Source organism: Mizuhopecten yessoensis, unplaced genomic scaffold (genome assembly GCF_002113885.1).
Source record: "Mizuhopecten yessoensis strain PY_sf001 unplaced genomic scaffold, ASM211388v2 scaffold6999, whole genome shotgun sequence".
In the NCBI taxonomy this organism is placed as follows: domain Eukaryota; kingdom Metazoa; phylum Mollusca; class Bivalvia; order Pectinida; family Pectinidae; genus Mizuhopecten; species Mizuhopecten yessoensis.
Window position 1 is genome coordinate 62,664 of NW_018406830.1, and position 16,808 is coordinate 79,471.

Genomic DNA, 16,808 nt, shown 5'->3' on the forward strand with positions numbered 1-16,808 from the left:
AGATAACAAACTCCAAAATAATGATTCATAATAAAGATCTGTTTATTTCAAATGATGCTATAATTGAGTAAGTGTAAATACTTGTCTTTACAGGGCAGAGGAGGCGACCTTTCAGTTCTGTCAGGTATATGCCACTAATCTGCTGCGCTACCTAAACAAATGTCTGCAGCTATTAATCCCCCCTGCTACACTGGCTCAGATTCTCTGTGTGACCCTGACAGACCTTGATAAGATGGTAAGTTTTACAAGTAACTCGGGCCTCTCTTGCATATACCGTTAGTTTGTTCCAACTGTCTAAACCTGAAAATAAACAAGAGGCATACATCGAAACTGAAGCTGATCTTCAGCAATTTTGTCATGTGCATATCGAGGGGTCTAGATATGTCTGGCCAAAGTTAGACATATGTTATAAAATGTAATACACGGTTGAAAGAAGCTTGTATAATTCTAAATTTAATGTTGTTTATTTGTCACAAAACTTCAAAACTCTCAATTTTGAGCTCTGCTTATTAAGCAGTACTTTTCCCTCTGGTTTAAATGTATTTTAGTGCCACATGTACTGTTTCTACTAGGATTAGAAAATAATGTTTATTGGAGTTATTTCCCCTGATCTCATGGGTTTCACACACCGGGATTGGGGTGGGGGAATTCTTCTTTATGTAAAATAACTGCCTTTTCTGCTTTTTAGCTCACCTGGCCCGGAGGGCCAAGTAAGCTTATGCCATGATGTAGCGTCCGTCGTCCGTCCGTCTGTCGTCAATTGTTTTTCATTATACAACTTCTTCTCAATAACCAAGAGACCCAGGCTGATGATATTTTGCAAGTAGCATGCTGGGATGAAGGGCTATTAACTCTTTGGGCCAGGTGAGCTAAAAAAAACAACGATACCTCTTTATAATTATCAAAGAAGCCAATAATGACAGTGCAGTGGTAGTAATGAATAGAGATTTTCATTGTGAATATATAGATGTAAAGGTAAGTATACAGTTCTAGGTCATATTTTAGGACTGGGTCATTTTTGATAGTATTGGGTCATACTTTTATTTGGCAGTATTGGGATTATTTGATTTTATCTTGCAGTTATCAATTATCTGCATCGAATCGCATATATTCCGAGAAAAAACGACAGACAAAAAGTAAAGTACTTCTGTTTAGGTGATATTTCACACTATCAAAATATTTTTTGGTGCATAACTGGGTCGTTTTGGGTAGTATTGGATAGTATTGGGTCGGTATCAGAGACGGTATTTAATCCATTTATATTCGCCTCCGGTAGTATTTGGTTCTAGCACGGACTTGTTTCTAGTCTATGGTGGTCAATTATTCTACATCAGATTGCATATTCTCTGAGGAAATACGGCAGATAGAAAGTGAACTACATTTGTTTATGTGCTAGTTCACATCGTCGAAGTAGTATTGGGAGCGTCAAAGTTACTGTATAAAGGGGAATATGATATCTGCACTGGTTAGTACTGTGTCATATTTGGCAGTATTTGGTTACTATTATGTCAAATTTAGAAGAATTAGGTAGTATTGGGTCATTGTCGCAGTATTTCGGTGAAATTTTCTGCACAAAATCGCATATTTTCCGATAAAATATGGCAGATAGAAGTAAATAACTTCTACAAAGGTAATATTTCACAGTATTAAAGTAGTATTGGGTACATAACTGGGTCCTATGGGGTATTATCATTTACTTGCTTGAAATATCGGCCTGATTGCATTATGTGATACTGTATCATTTCAAGTGTCGATATTGCCCGCCGGTGTGATAACCTATCGATATCAGCCCGCATCCGGTGATATCAGCCGGACATATCAGCCCGCATCCGGGTCTTCAACACAGTCCGGTCCGGTGACCGCTTCAAATGTTAGAGGTTTTTTGTTGTTGTCGTCTGCACCTCTCGTCTACGGAATCTTATAATTATTGTTGTGTATTTGTCACACAAAAGGTCCATGGGCATCAAACACAACCTCACACAGTAAACGCCATTACCGGAACTACCTTTATTGCTTGAACGTATTACTACGCATGTACACAATATGGAGGGACCCGGAATTGGACCTAAATCCGGAATATACAACACTCCTCCCTTTTTAACTTTAACTCTTATTAGCTAATATATATGAACATTTAATATTAAATGAATGGCTGGATGTTATTAGTAGAACATTAACTCGGTGTAACTCTATTCAAACAAGAACACACACAAATTCAAAATAATGCTTCCTGATACACAATGTCTTGAATTGGGTATAAAAATAAAAAGTGTTGACATGTATAGTTTCATTGCATGTCCGACTAGAAACACACTAAGTAGTTATACGACACTCTACAAATCTCTACAAATCCATTCGCTCTGGGGTCTCCTTAGACCTCTTAGAGCGTCTCAACATGGGTGTCCCTCCTGGTGTGACCTTGGACAGGGTAATACCAGTGTCCAACTGAACCTGACTCGCGCTTGTGTCCATTGGCACGGACACCACTGATTCGTAAATGTCTGTTTCCACCACCTGTGGTCCATCGTCACCAAACAGCGAAGGACTGCGTAGCGATGGAGAACACGAACCAAGTATCTGGTCCGCGTGACGACGCCAACACTGCCCTGGTGCCACTTGCACCTGATAGGACAAGGGTCCAGATTGCGACGCGATTACACCGGGCGTCCATTTATGATTTCCGCGATAGTCACGCACTGAAACTGGGTTCCCAACATCGAATTCGCGCACTCTCTGTTTGGAAACGCTCTCCAACAGACCCTGAAAAAAAAAATCGCTACTGACATAGACTTGCTCAAGTTCGGCTTTATAAGAACCAAACGCGTTTTGATAGTGCGTCCCATGAGTAGACTTGTTGGTGTTTCAGAAGTAGCAGATTGGGGTGTGTTTCTGTATGCCAGTAAAAAACTTTGAGAGTTTTTTTTTGCATGGTACCACTGTCATACTCCGCAGCTTTCATAGCCTGCTTGAATGTCTGTACAAACCTCTCTCTGCCAACTCATTCGTTCGCGGATGGTACGGTGCCGATGTCGTGTGACGGATACCGTTCATTTCCATGAAAACTGCGAACTCCGCTGACGTAAATTGAGGGCCATTGTCGCTCATCAGTTGCTCAGGAATACCGTTGCTCGCGAACACGGATCGGAGTACCTCAATAGTATGCGCGGACGTTGTTGACTTCATCGCGATTACCTCGGGCAATTTCGAGTGAGCGTCCACCATGATAAGGAACATGCTCCCCAGGAATGGTCCCGCAAAGTCAATGTGGACTCTCTGCCACGGCTGAGTAGGGAACTCCCACGGATGAACTGGGGCTTCCCTCGGCGCGTTTCTATTCTCTTGGCATCCCGTGCACGACTTTGATAGATTCTCAATATCGGCATCTATCCCTGGCCACAATACGTAGGAACGGGCCAATGACTTCATTTTGACAACTCCAAGATGATTCTCGTGGATCACTATAAGAACCTCGTCACGGAGGCTGCTGGGAATGATTACACGTATACCCCACAGCAAACACCCTTGCTGCACGGTCACCTCATTCCTTCTCTCATAAAAGGCGTGTAGCTCTTTATCTACCGCGTCACTCCAGCCTCGCATAGCCGCATCATACACTCGTGACAACATTGCATCCTTTACGGTCTGTTTCCTTAGCCTGTTAGCGGTCACAGGCAGCTGTTTCATCTGTGACACCTGGTATACATGCGTGTCATCCAATATGTCCTCCTCTTCTGGCTGGACCTTCGGATCAAGCGTCGTCCTCGACAGACCATCCGCGTTTCCATGTAGTTTTGTGTTACGATACTCAATGGAATAATCGTGTCCCGCGAGGAACATGGCGTACCGTTGCAGTCGGGCTGCCGTAGTCACCGACGTACCCTTCTGAGGGTTGAATATTGACACCAACGGTTGGTGATCGGTCACCAAGGTGAAATTTCTACCATAGAGATATGGGTGGAACCGTTTGATCCCCCATATGATACATACCTACTGCCTCCTTGTCGATGTGAGCATATTGCTTCTCAGCTGCGTTCAAGGAGCGCGACGCGAACGCTATCGGTTTTTCATCACCGGACGGTAGCTTATGAGACAAAACCGCTTCGAGCCCGAAAGGCGAGGCGTCACAGGAAAGTTTCACGGGAAGGTTCGGGTCGTAATGTGTCAGTACCCTATCTGACACCATCATCTGTTTCACTTTGTCAAACGCCACTTGGCAGTCCTGTGTCCTTGACCATTTTGTGTCCTTCTCCAGAAGCTGATGTAACGGCCTCAACACTGTGGATAAATTCGGGAGGAATTTACCGTAATAGTTGACTAAACCCAGAAACGCACGAAGCTGGGTGACAGTTTCAGGTACCACGGCGTTGACTACCGCGTCAACTTTGTCTTGCGTTTTGTGAAGACCTTCCCAATCAATCACATGTCCACATAATTCAATCTTCTCTTTGAAGATGTTGCATTTGTCAATGTTTGCATGTAGTCCATATTTCTCCAGTCTACCCAGTACCTCGGCGAGGTTCCTCAGGTGTTCATTGTCAGTAACACCAGTGATTATCATATCGTCTATGATACATTGCACTCCTGGGATACCTTGTAAGACTTGCTCCATCGTCCGTTGCCAAATCGCTGGAGCGGAGGCAATACCGAACACGAGTCGGTTGTACCGGAAGAGCCCGCGATGTGTGTCATTGCTATGCTGATGACACACAAATGTACATGGTCATAAAACCACAGGACAGTTGGAATACAGTCTCAGAAAGTCTGGAAGCATGTCTGACAGATATCAGTATCTGGATGAACGCCAACATGCTTAAACTTAATCAGGAAAAGACGGAACTAATCGTCTTTTCCCCAAAGTGTCAGCAAACAATGGCTCTCCAGCTCAAGGTCGGTGCCAGAACTATTGAGACTGTTCCAGCTGTTAAAAACCTAGGGGTATACTTTGACAGTTCTCTGAACATGGAGAAACAAGTGAACGCTATTGCCAAATCCTGTTACTACCAGATCAGGAACATCNGGAATGATTACACGTATACCCCACAGCAAACACCCTTGCTGCACGGTCACCTCATTCCTTCTCTCATAATAGGCGTGTAGCTCTTTATCTACCGCGTCACTCCAGCCTCGCATAGCCGCGTCATACACTCGCGACAACATTGCATCCTTCACGGTCTCTTTCCTTAGCCTGTTAGCGGTCACAGGCAGCTGTTCCAACTGTGACACCTGGTATACATGCGTGTCATCCAATATGTCCTCCTCTTCTGACTGGACCTTCGGATCGAGCGTCATCCTCGACAGACCATCCGCGTTTCCATGTAGTTTTGTGTTACGATACTCAATGGAATAATCGTGTCCCGCGAGGAACATGGCGTACCGTTGCAGTCGGGCTGCCTTAGTCACCGACGTACCCTTCTGAGGGTTGAAGATTGACACCAACGGTTGGTGATCGGTCACCAAGGTGAAATGTCTACCATAGAGATATGGGTGGAACCGTTTGATCCCCCATACAATACCTACTGCCTCCTTGTCGATCTGAGCATATTGCTTCTCAGCTGCGTTTAAGAAGCGCGACGCGAACGCTATCGGCTTTTCATCACCGGACGGTAGCTTATGAGACAAAACCGCTCCGAGCCCGAAAGGCGAGGCGTCACAGGAAAGTTTCACGGGAAGGTTTGGGTCGTAATGTGTCAGTACCCTTTCTGACACCATCATCTGTTTCACTTTGTCAAACGCCACTTGGCAGTCCTGTGTCCATGACCATTTTGTGTCCTTCTCCAGAAGCTGATGTAACGGCCTCAACACTGTGGATAAATTCGGGAGGAATTTACCGTAATAGTTGACTAAACCCAGAAACGCACGAAGCTGGGTGACAGTTTTAGGTACCACGGCGTTGACTACCGCGTCAACTTTGTCTTGCGTTTTGTGAAGACCTTCCCAATCAATCACATGTCCACATAATTCAATCTTCTCTTTGAAGATGTTGCATTTGTCAATGTTTGCATGTAGTCCATATTTCTCCAGTCTACCCAGTACCTCGGCGAGGTTCCTCAGGTGTTCATTGTCAGTAACACCAGTGATTATCATATCGTCTATGATACATTGCACTCCTGGGATACCTTGTAAGACTTGCTCCATCGTCCGTTGCCAAATCGCTGGAGCGGAGGCAATACCGAACACGAGTCGGTTGTACCGGAAGAGCCCGCGATGTGTGTCATTGCTATGCTGATGACACACAAATGTACATGGTCATAAAACCACAAGACAGTTGGAATACAGTCTCAGAAAGTCTGGAAGCATGTCTGACAGATATCAGTATCTGGATGAACGCCAACATGCTTAAACTTAATCAGGAAAAGACGGAACTAATCGTCTTTTCCCCAAAGTGTCAGCAAACAATGGCTCTCCAGCTCAAGGTCGGTGCCAGAACTATTGAGACTGTTCCAGCTGTTAAAAACCTAGGGGTATACTTTGAAAGTTCTCTGAACATGGAGAAACAAGTGAACGCTATTGCCAAATCCTGTTACTACCAGATCAGGAACATCGACTGTATTCAGCCGTTTCTAACTGCAGATGCATGCAAGATTTTGGTGCATTCACTTGTTACCTCTCGGTTGGATTATGGTAACGCCGTGCTCTGTGGTATATCTGACAAACTAACTAGTCGTCTGCAGAGGGTTCAGAACACTGCAGCACGGCTAGTTACTCGTACTCGAAAGAGAGAGCACATCACACCTGCGCTTTATTCGTTGCACTGGTTACCTGTACGATACAGGTCGCAGTACAAAATTCTGGTATACACATACAAGGCACTGAATGGAACAGCTCCTCCGTACCTACAAGAATTTGTTACCCTGTATCAGCCGTCAAGATCACTGCGGTCGGTGTCAGAATCTTTGTTGTGTGTCCCAAAGTCTCGTACTGTGACCTACGGAAACAGATGCTTTGGGAGGGTTTCGGCTACGTTGTGGAATAGCTTACCATCTGCTATTAGGAAGTCGAATACCCTGGCCAAGTTCCAGAGGGACATAAAAACTCACCTCTTCACGTCTGCATTTTAGAATCTTTGCAAAGACGTCATGTAAATACCACCCTTTTATTTGTTCAATTATGTGCACATTGCTTGTTAAATGTATGAAAGTGATTGCAAGCCTTTGTTGTTTGTTTTCACAATTATAACCATTACTATTATCCGTATGTTGTAAAGCACCTTAGAGTAATTTTAGTACAGACTTCTCTTGGTACACCAAAAACATGGTTTTCGTGGGGTTGGGGCTGACTTATAGTTATGTGTACCCTTTTTACCTGGTTGATAGTCGCGCGATTGGCCGTGGGCAGCCTGTACCTTATGAACCGGCACCGATTTGTGCCTTCCTAGTTCGACCGCATCTCGAGTGGCGGTTTCCATGGCGATTGCGATGTCTACCGCATTCTGATAATTGAGTTCCCTCACAGACAGTAACTTCTTCTGTATGCTGTCATTTAGTAACCCACATACGAGACGATCGCGCAAAGCTTCCTGCAGTGTATCCCCGAATGCACAATGTTTTGAAAGCTTTCTGATCTGTGCCACATAATCCCGTACTGTCTCTCCCTCCTTCTGGTCGTGCTTATGAAACCGAAAGCGTTCAGTGATCACTAACGGACGTGGGGAGAGATGTGTCTTCAATATCTCGACCAGTTGCTGGTACGTTTTGGTTGCCGGTTTGTCTGGTGCCGTGAGGTCACGCAGTGTACCGTATGTGCGCCCACCGATAAGGCTAAGTAACGCGGGGGTTTTCAAGTCATCTTCCACGGCATTTGCAAGAAAATATTGCCCTAGCCGCTCACTATAGGCATCCCAAGTTTCAACGGTCTGGTCGAAAGAGTCTATCTTGTCGATCACACGACCTGCCATCCTTATATGATTTAACTAACGGGGAATACTATTCAAAGTCAAATTTGCACCGAACGTGTCAATCGCACACAACCACGTGGTCGGAATTGACCGTTTCAAACGACAGACTTTATACACAATTTCTACCTCGTCAGTTCATTTTAAATCAATGTCATACCTCTCCGTTACCTCCTTGATTGATTTGCGTGGTTATTTTTCCATTGCTTGAACATATTACTACGCATGTACACAATATGGAGGGACCCGGAATCGGACCTAAATCCGGAATATACAACAATTATGGAGAGGCAGTACTCGAGTCGTTATATAGCTCAACGAATACTTGAATTATATTAACTTATCGTCAAAGAAAATGACCAAAGGTTGGAAGCGGCAAGATTTGTTAACATCGAAATGGAGCATCGGTAGTTTGTCGAAAGCATGAAAAACGGCAACACGAAGAGGAAAACTCAGAATGACATCAAGCTCTTTAAAAGTGTTCATAGGTTTTTTTATTAGTAAAAATGTTATAACATGCCTTTTCATATCAGACCCCAGATTGGCCCTCAACCTATATCAGGCCCAAGTGCCGAATTATTGATATGGATATAGAGAAATATGGTAATCTTGGGTCAAATACACCGAAACAATCATGCACAAGAAGTTAAGAAGAATTACTCAAAATATATCCTCGATCTCTCCAGTTCCTGCTAAGGAAGTGCTTCGGAACCCAGATCAATCGAGCTAGCTGAATGCATATGCGGCAAACGGCAGCGTAGTCCGAATTATTCCGACGTTTTATCGACTTTTTTATATCGGTATGGCGTAGGTTAATCGATGCCAGACCGATATAAAAAAAATCGACGCCTGACCGATAGAAAAAAACAGTCGATAAAACTTCAGAATAGTTCGGACTAACGGCAGCTGTGCACGGTAAAGCACCTAATCGGAAGCCTCAGTTTCGTATTTCTTAACCGGAAATGAAGTATGTGAAAGTGAAAGTATAAGTTTAATGCCACCAAATATTTAAATTATTTTTAAAGGTTAAGCATTAGAAGGGAGATGTGGGTAAGTGGTAGAGAAAGGGCGGTTCCTAAATGAATTTCATTACTGAAGGAAAACGATCCTACTGCATGTATAACTTACAATTTAGTCATTAAAATGTTTTATCTTGATTTTCTTCTTGGATTTCCTCTAAATATTTTAAAAGTAATTTGATAAAATTGTATTATTACCCGTACAAATTCACAGACAGGTTATGGACATTTATTAATTGTTTCAGACTGGTTATAAACTTGTATTAATTATAACAAACATATAAGGAAAATTTGTTAATTGTTTCAGGCTGGTTATCACAGATATATTAGGAACATATTTTCTTATTTATTGTTTCAGACTGGTCATACACCTGTATTAATTACCACAGATAGGCTATGGATATTTAATTATATTGCTTCAGATAAAATCGTTTTAACTATCACAGACATTAAGGAACATACTTATGTATTTGTTCTATGTTCTATCAATACATTGTCATGTAAGGAACATTAATTCATTGTTTCAAACTGGTTATAAACTTGTATTTACTTGTACTATCACAGACAAGAAATAATATTTCATTATCTAATACATATATTACAGATAAGTGATATTTCATCATCAGGTGCATGTTCTTTAAAGTCTTTGAGATACTGATCACTAGATATATTTTGTAGAGATACAATTGTATTGTGTGACCTAAAAGGCATTTCACACAAGCCAGATACATGGTAACAGCATGCACTTTATTACCATTCAAATATAAGATATCATGGTAAAACAGATATTTATATAATGAGAAAATAAATAAATAAATAAAACTATTTTCCATTCAGCCTCTACCCCGAAAAACAACAACAGCAATATATATAGGAACTTCTCTGTAGTAAGTAATTGCATGTAGTAGTATATACATGTGTAATACTTGTCTGTGATAGTAAATACATGTATAATACCTGTCTGTAGTAGTAAATACATGTGTAATACCTGTCTGTGATAGTAAATATATGTGTAATACCTGTCTGTAGTAGTAAATACATGTGTTATACCTGTCTGTAGTAGAAAATACATGTGTAATACCTGTCTGTGATAGTAAATACATGTGTAATACCTGTCTGTAGTAGTTATTACATGTGTAATACCTGGCTGTAGTAGTATATATATATTGCTGAGCATTAAAATTTGGATACACTTTTGTTAGTATTTTCCCAAGACACTGGTCCTAGCTAAGTGCCTCTTGTTTATTATAAAATATGACCAAGATGTCTTTACAAAGAAATATTAAGAAGGTTATATAATGATTTGTATACGGCTTATAAAAACTAGTAAACAGGGTATATAAGAAGTGGTGTACTGAGTATATTAAGAGTAATATGCATAGTATACAGAGAGTGGTATACAGAGTATATAGAGAGTGGTATATAGATAGTGGTATACAGGGTACATAGGAAGTGGTTTACAGAGTATATAAAGAGTGATATACATGGTATACATAGAGTGGTATACAGGTTATATTAGAATTTGTCTATATAGTACACAAAGAGTGGTATACAGTATATGAGAAGAGTGGTATACAGAGTATGTAAGAAGTGGTAAACACAGCATATAGAGTGGTATGCACAGAATATAAGGAGTTTTATACATGTATATATTGAGGGTACACACAGAATATAAGGAGTGGTTTACACAGTATATATAAAGAGTGGTATACACAGCATATATAGAGTGGTATACAGTATATAAGAAGAGTGGTATACAGATTATGTAAGTAGTGGTATACACAGTATATAGGGATAGGTATATGCAGTATATAAGGAGTGGTATACTGCTTATATAAGGAGTGATATACAGAGTATATAAAGAGTGATATACAGGGTATATAAGGATTGGTCTTGTAACATGGATATAAAGAGCGGCATACAGGGTATAAAAGAATTGGTCTACAAAGTATATTAAGAGCGGTATACAAAGCATAGAGAGTGGTATAAATAGTATACAGAGAGTGGTATTCAGGGTATAAATGAGTGATATATAGAGCATACAGAGAGTGTTATTTAGCTGTACATAGTAAGGAAAAAGTGGTGTACAAAGTTGTATACAGAGAATATAAAAAGTTTACCACTTTCATATATTCTATATACACTACTACCTTTTTAGTCTCCCACTGGTTCCCGGGGGTGATTATAGGTTTGCAATCTGTATTTATGTACCATTTCACCTGGAGTAACTAGATTTGGTATACAAGGACATCTTGGGATGGAGGAGTGCAAGAAGTATGTATCAGGATACTTTCCTAACAGTAGCTACATTCTGACATAATTGGTACTGTTTGTAATATAGAAATCATTACCTTTGGGGAACTAAGGATTGCCTTGTAATACTTTGCCTTGTTATATATATATATATACAAAATATATTATGTACACATAATACTATCTTTATATATTCTGTATAATGTTTCTATAATTAGTGATGCATATGAAATATCTCCTGAGACAGTTTTCAAATATATATCATCTACTTGCTGAAATTTGTTGATTATACTGCAGAATAAACTCGCACTACTGGGTTTACCTTATAAAGAGTCATTATCTTTTGAGTAAGGGTATCCTCTATAATACAGCCTCATTGCATAAGGTACCTGTATATCATCATCTCTATTATATATAGTGTATTGACTCATTTTCCAGAAGATACAATGTACACGATACATAATATATACATGGTTTGTACACCATCTGAACATTATTGTATATTTTCCAGTAAAGAGAAAAGTAAGCCATTTCATCTTCAAAACCTACTCTTTCTAAATGACTCAGGTCTGGAAAATAAAACTGAGGCAAAGCAGTCATTGGGCCAGAGCATTTGGGTGTCAATAGAGGAAGTGTGGGTGTAAATAAGATCATTAAGATCCTCCACCATGTAACCATCTGAATATATCCATGCTTACAGGATTAGCTCCATGGTCCTGCCCTGCCACAAGGGGCTTATAGTCCCCAAGTTTTACATGAAATCAGTAAAGATCCCATCCATATGCTGCTGGGCATGCAGAGGAAAAACACTGAGGACTTACTCCTTAAGTCATAACAAGGAAATTGTTGAGATACCCAAGCTGATATTTCTTGTATTAAAAGAGTTAATCAACAATTTTTAATGAAAGATAAAATTCCAGGTGAGCTAATTATAAATGCCCCTGTGCTTCTTGTTCTAGAGAGGCCACAATAATTCCAGCACAAACAAACAACATGATGTTATATTTCTTGCGCATGCAATCAATATGAACCAATCAGACAACTATTATATAGATGAGGTACCTTACTTACAGAGAATATGGACCTGACATATACCTCATGTATATGTGCATGGATACTTGATGCATAGGTGTAATCTGGTTTATAGGAGGTGTATACCTGATGTATGGGAGGTGTATACCTGATGTATAGGTGCTGTATACCTGATGTATAGAAGGTGTATACCTGATGTTCTGGAGGTGTATACCTGATGTATGGGAGGTGTGTACCTGCTGTATAGGAGTTATAATATATCGGATGTATATGGGAGGTAAATACCTGATATATAGGATATGTATATCCGATGTTTAGGTATTAACCTGATATATAGGAGGTGCTTAGCTGATGTATGAGAGGTGTATTATACCTGATGTATGGGAGGTGTATATACCTGATGTATTGGAGGTGTATCCCTGATGTATGGGAGGTGAATAACTGATCTATAGGAGGTATATTCCTGATGTATGGCAGGTCTATACCTGATGTATGGGAGGGGTATAACTGATCTATAGGAGGTATATTCCTGATGTATGGCAGGTCTATACCTGATGTATGGGTGGTGTATACCTGATGTATACATGAGGTATACACCTCCAATGCATCAGGTATATACCTCCTATAGATCAGTTATACCCCTCCCATACATCAGGTATATTCCTCCCATACATCAGGTTTACACCTGCCATACATCAGGTGTATACCTGATGGATGGGAGGTATATACCTTATGTATGGCAGGTGTATACCTGATGTTTGGGAGGTGTATACCTGATGTATGGGAGGTGTATACCTGATGTATGGGAGGAGTATACCTAGAACCTGATATATGGGAGTGACCCGGATATGTTTCATGTATAGAAGGTATATACCGGATGTTTAGAAGGTGTATACCTGATGTATAGTTGATAGCTGACTTATAGGAGCTGATGCCAGCTGGATGTAGAGGTTGTGTATACCTAATGTATAGGAGGTTTATATTTGTAGTAGAGAAGGTGTATATTTGATTTATAGAAGGTGTGTACCTGATTTATAGAAGGTGTATACCTAATGTATATGAGATGTATATCTGATGTATAAGTTTTTTATCAATTGTCGCCCATTTACTTCTGGGGAGGGGATACATTTTGCTATAGTTTATTGAAATGAGTCTTTTCAATATATATTTATCTATTTCCAGTAGTCACGAATTCATACATGGTTATCTTGTGTACGCTAAGGGCCTGAGGGGCGGAGCCGAAAGGGGTCAAAATAGCTAAAACAATAATTGTCCACTACAGACCCAGATATGATGAAAACCTCCTCATGGATGGAAATATCCTGATGTGCTGAATCAAAATTTGAATTTCTCAACCATTGGGGTACCAATTTCTCCCTGGGGAGGGACAAAATTCCCTGCTATACATATGTAATATTTATTTTGTCATATCACAACAACAAATAACAATTGCATTACAACTCAGGTGACCTGTTAGGCCCGTGGAGCTCTTGTTTTAAATTACTGTATTAGTTGGATGTGTTGATATTGGCTTCCAATAATAATCCCACTACTTACCTATAATTAGATGTGGGTTACAGGGACATGTCACATGCTAATTAAGTGTGCAGCAAAATATATATATACTGTGATGCCCATTTATTATCTATACCATCTTCCATTGTATATATAAATGTGTACCTGGTAGTATTTGACATGTCCCTATAGGTTGTCGGTTATCGAGTTATGCACTATAGAAATATTCAAATTTCAAATGTTTCATATCAATAGGGATTGAGTGTCAGTGCTATATATTTTTTTAAAAAAAGACTGTTTAAAACAGTTGATTCTCAAACAGAATTTGTTCTGTATCAAAAAATATAAATTGGTTTTTGAGCTGAAATATCTATCCTAGATGTTATTATTAAAAAGAGTTATACAATACCTATCCACAAGTTTTTGAGTCTTGAGCCCATATTTTGAGCATATGTATGAGTAAACTGAATATTTCTCGTTGAATCTGCTTCAAACTTTGGGGGAAATGTCCAGTTACCATATGCTCCCCTGTGTGATAAAGTTCATTTCAGGAACACTGAACAGTTGTACATATCCTTTACCTGTTAACTCACATCATACATGAGCACAAACTTTAAACCATGAATTTATAACACAGGATAATCAGCAGAAATCAATAACAACCAAAACAAGTGATGTGAATGATAAATGTTGAATCAACTAACTCAGCTTTCTGACATCAATTATCTGTATCCCTACCTCAAAATTGCTGTAAAATTATTAACCAGAAACTTGGAATAAACGGCTTACCTCAGGTAGACGCATGTCAAAGAAACCAAGACTTCCTCATTAAAAATATAAAACAAACAACAACAACCCCACCTCCCCAAATCAAACCAAACTAGAATTCTTCAACAAGGCTGTGTACGAAAAATAACAAAAATCAAGATGAATTTTAAAAACTCACATTATATTTGAGTATGTGGTGACTGATTATGATAATAGTTCCGCGCTCTTACTGAGTTTGGCATCATAACAGCTGCACTAGGCTACTGGACCCTCACCATATAAATCCTCAGCAAACTACTTTCATTTGTCTCATTCTGGTTGACAATGACATGCAACAGATTATTAAATGACAGTGATTCTCACCAATTAGAACTATTTCTGAACCTTTTTCTTTTAGGCCAACAAAACCAATTGTCATTTTAAATAATCAAATCCATCAACTTGACAGACATTTTCTAAGTTCCAAATGGCTCTTCGGAACACTCGAGTTTCGTTCGGAAAAGTTTATAACTCTGGATTATTCCAGCCATTTTAGTATATAGTAATATGTGCTTCCTAATACCAATCTTTTAAAATATATGCGTTAATATAATAATTTATATTTCAATATATCAACTAAACTTATTGATAATATTTTATATTGGTGTTAGTTATACTTGCTGTAGAAAAATTGGAAACTGTGCGTGCGCAAAGCTAGTTTTACACAGCTGCCGTTTACCGCATTCGAGCTTAGCTAATGAGGTATTCCGAAACGACTTCCGATGGTTCGATCGCGGGAGATGTCTACATATCGATGTAGACAAAACGCCTGTTGCAATTTCACCATCTAGGAAACCAAAAGAAAATACAAGTCATGATAGGTCAATCGAAAATTTCATTATTTTTTAAGATGGTCAATCATCCAGTAAGCGTTCATCAGAAGTGACACAGAACGATCAGGTATTCATAAAGTGATAGTAGCCTCGTCTTCAACCAATAACAATAATATTGTAGTAGGAGCGGGAAAATGCCAAAATCTAAACGGACGCGTATGCTTTACCAATGCAATTGAGCTTAACTTGGTCGCCCATGGCCAGTCCAGATCCGCTACATTCCTCCCTCCTTTTTCTAATTAAGTCTTCGCCACAGAAGACATCATTATATATTTACAACCCAAGTTCGGGTATAATCCCCTTGCCAAGCATTCACCCAGTACTTGAAACAAGGGTTGGTGACACAGGCACCAAATGTAGCACGAGAGTAAAAATGCACAGCCTGGGACCAGGTTCGAATCCGGGACCCTCTGAGGCAGGCAACTCTAGACGGGCATCACGCTTTACCAACCCTTCCAGAAATATTGAGTCTGGTACACTATTGCTGTGATACGGCCGCAAATTTTTACAGCGATATCACAGCGTGTTCAGATTTCATATGCAAATGAGGTTTCTGGCAATATCGCAAGAATGATCTGGCACATAAGCGGCGATATCGCCATAGCTTGGTGATACTGTGGCAGTCACTACGTGTATAATTATTATAAGTTAAGTTTATTCCGGTACAGGATTTGAACAATATATCCTCTTCACCGGACTCAAAATCATACAGTACAAAGTACATAGTACAAAACTTGTCTAGTCTATTTTTAAAACAGTTTGTGTTTGGAGCAGATATCACAGGTTCTGGTAGATTGTTCCATTATGCATGCTGCTCTCACAGTAAAAGAGTTCCTGCTTATTAATGAGTTTGCCTTTTGTGGAAAAAGTTTTTTTGAATTTCCTCTTTCACTGTGTTTGATGGCCACTGGCATCTGGCAATAATTTTCCAGAAGTACAACATTTCTTGTCATATACGCCACTGATCATCTTATTTCAATCACGCATATGACTGTGTGATAATGTAGGTGGATTTAGACTTTTTATGCCTTTCTTCATATGATCATTTTTGTAGTCCAGGTAAGAATCTAGTTGCTCGGTGTTGAACATTTTCAATTAAATTAATATGTTTGTATTTATACGGATACCAGCTGCGCTTGCATAATCAAGTTGCGACTGAACAAGACATTTGTATAAAGGTAGAAATATATCTATGTCCATAAAATGAAAGGTTCTTCTTAGCATGGCAAACATTGAGTTGGCTTTCTTCATTTTTTCACTTATATGATTTTCAAAATGTAATAACCACAAGACTAATAATAATAATAACTTAAGGTTCTTTATATATACCGCTTTATCACTACCTAGTTTGTAGGTCGTCTCAAAGCAGTTCACAAATTATTATCCGCAACCAACCAATAGCTTTCTCAACTCCCTGGAGAGCTAAAGGTATCTTTCTCAAATTCCACATGAAGGTTC

At 39.7% G+C, this 16,808-nt stretch overlaps 1 protein-coding gene across 1 annotated transcript in view; it reads left to right on the plus strand.

The window, feature by feature from the left end:
* LOC110452944 overlaps positions 1 to 16,808 on the plus strand; it is a 65,487-nt gene that overhangs the window by 31,345 nt on the left and 17,334 nt on the right. The window contains exon 7 of the mRNA XM_021501704.1: positions 94 to 235. Within this exon, the coding sequence (XP_021357379.1) occupies positions 94 to 235 (142 nt within the window). The remainder of the gene's footprint in view (positions 1 to 93; positions 236 to 16,808) is intronic.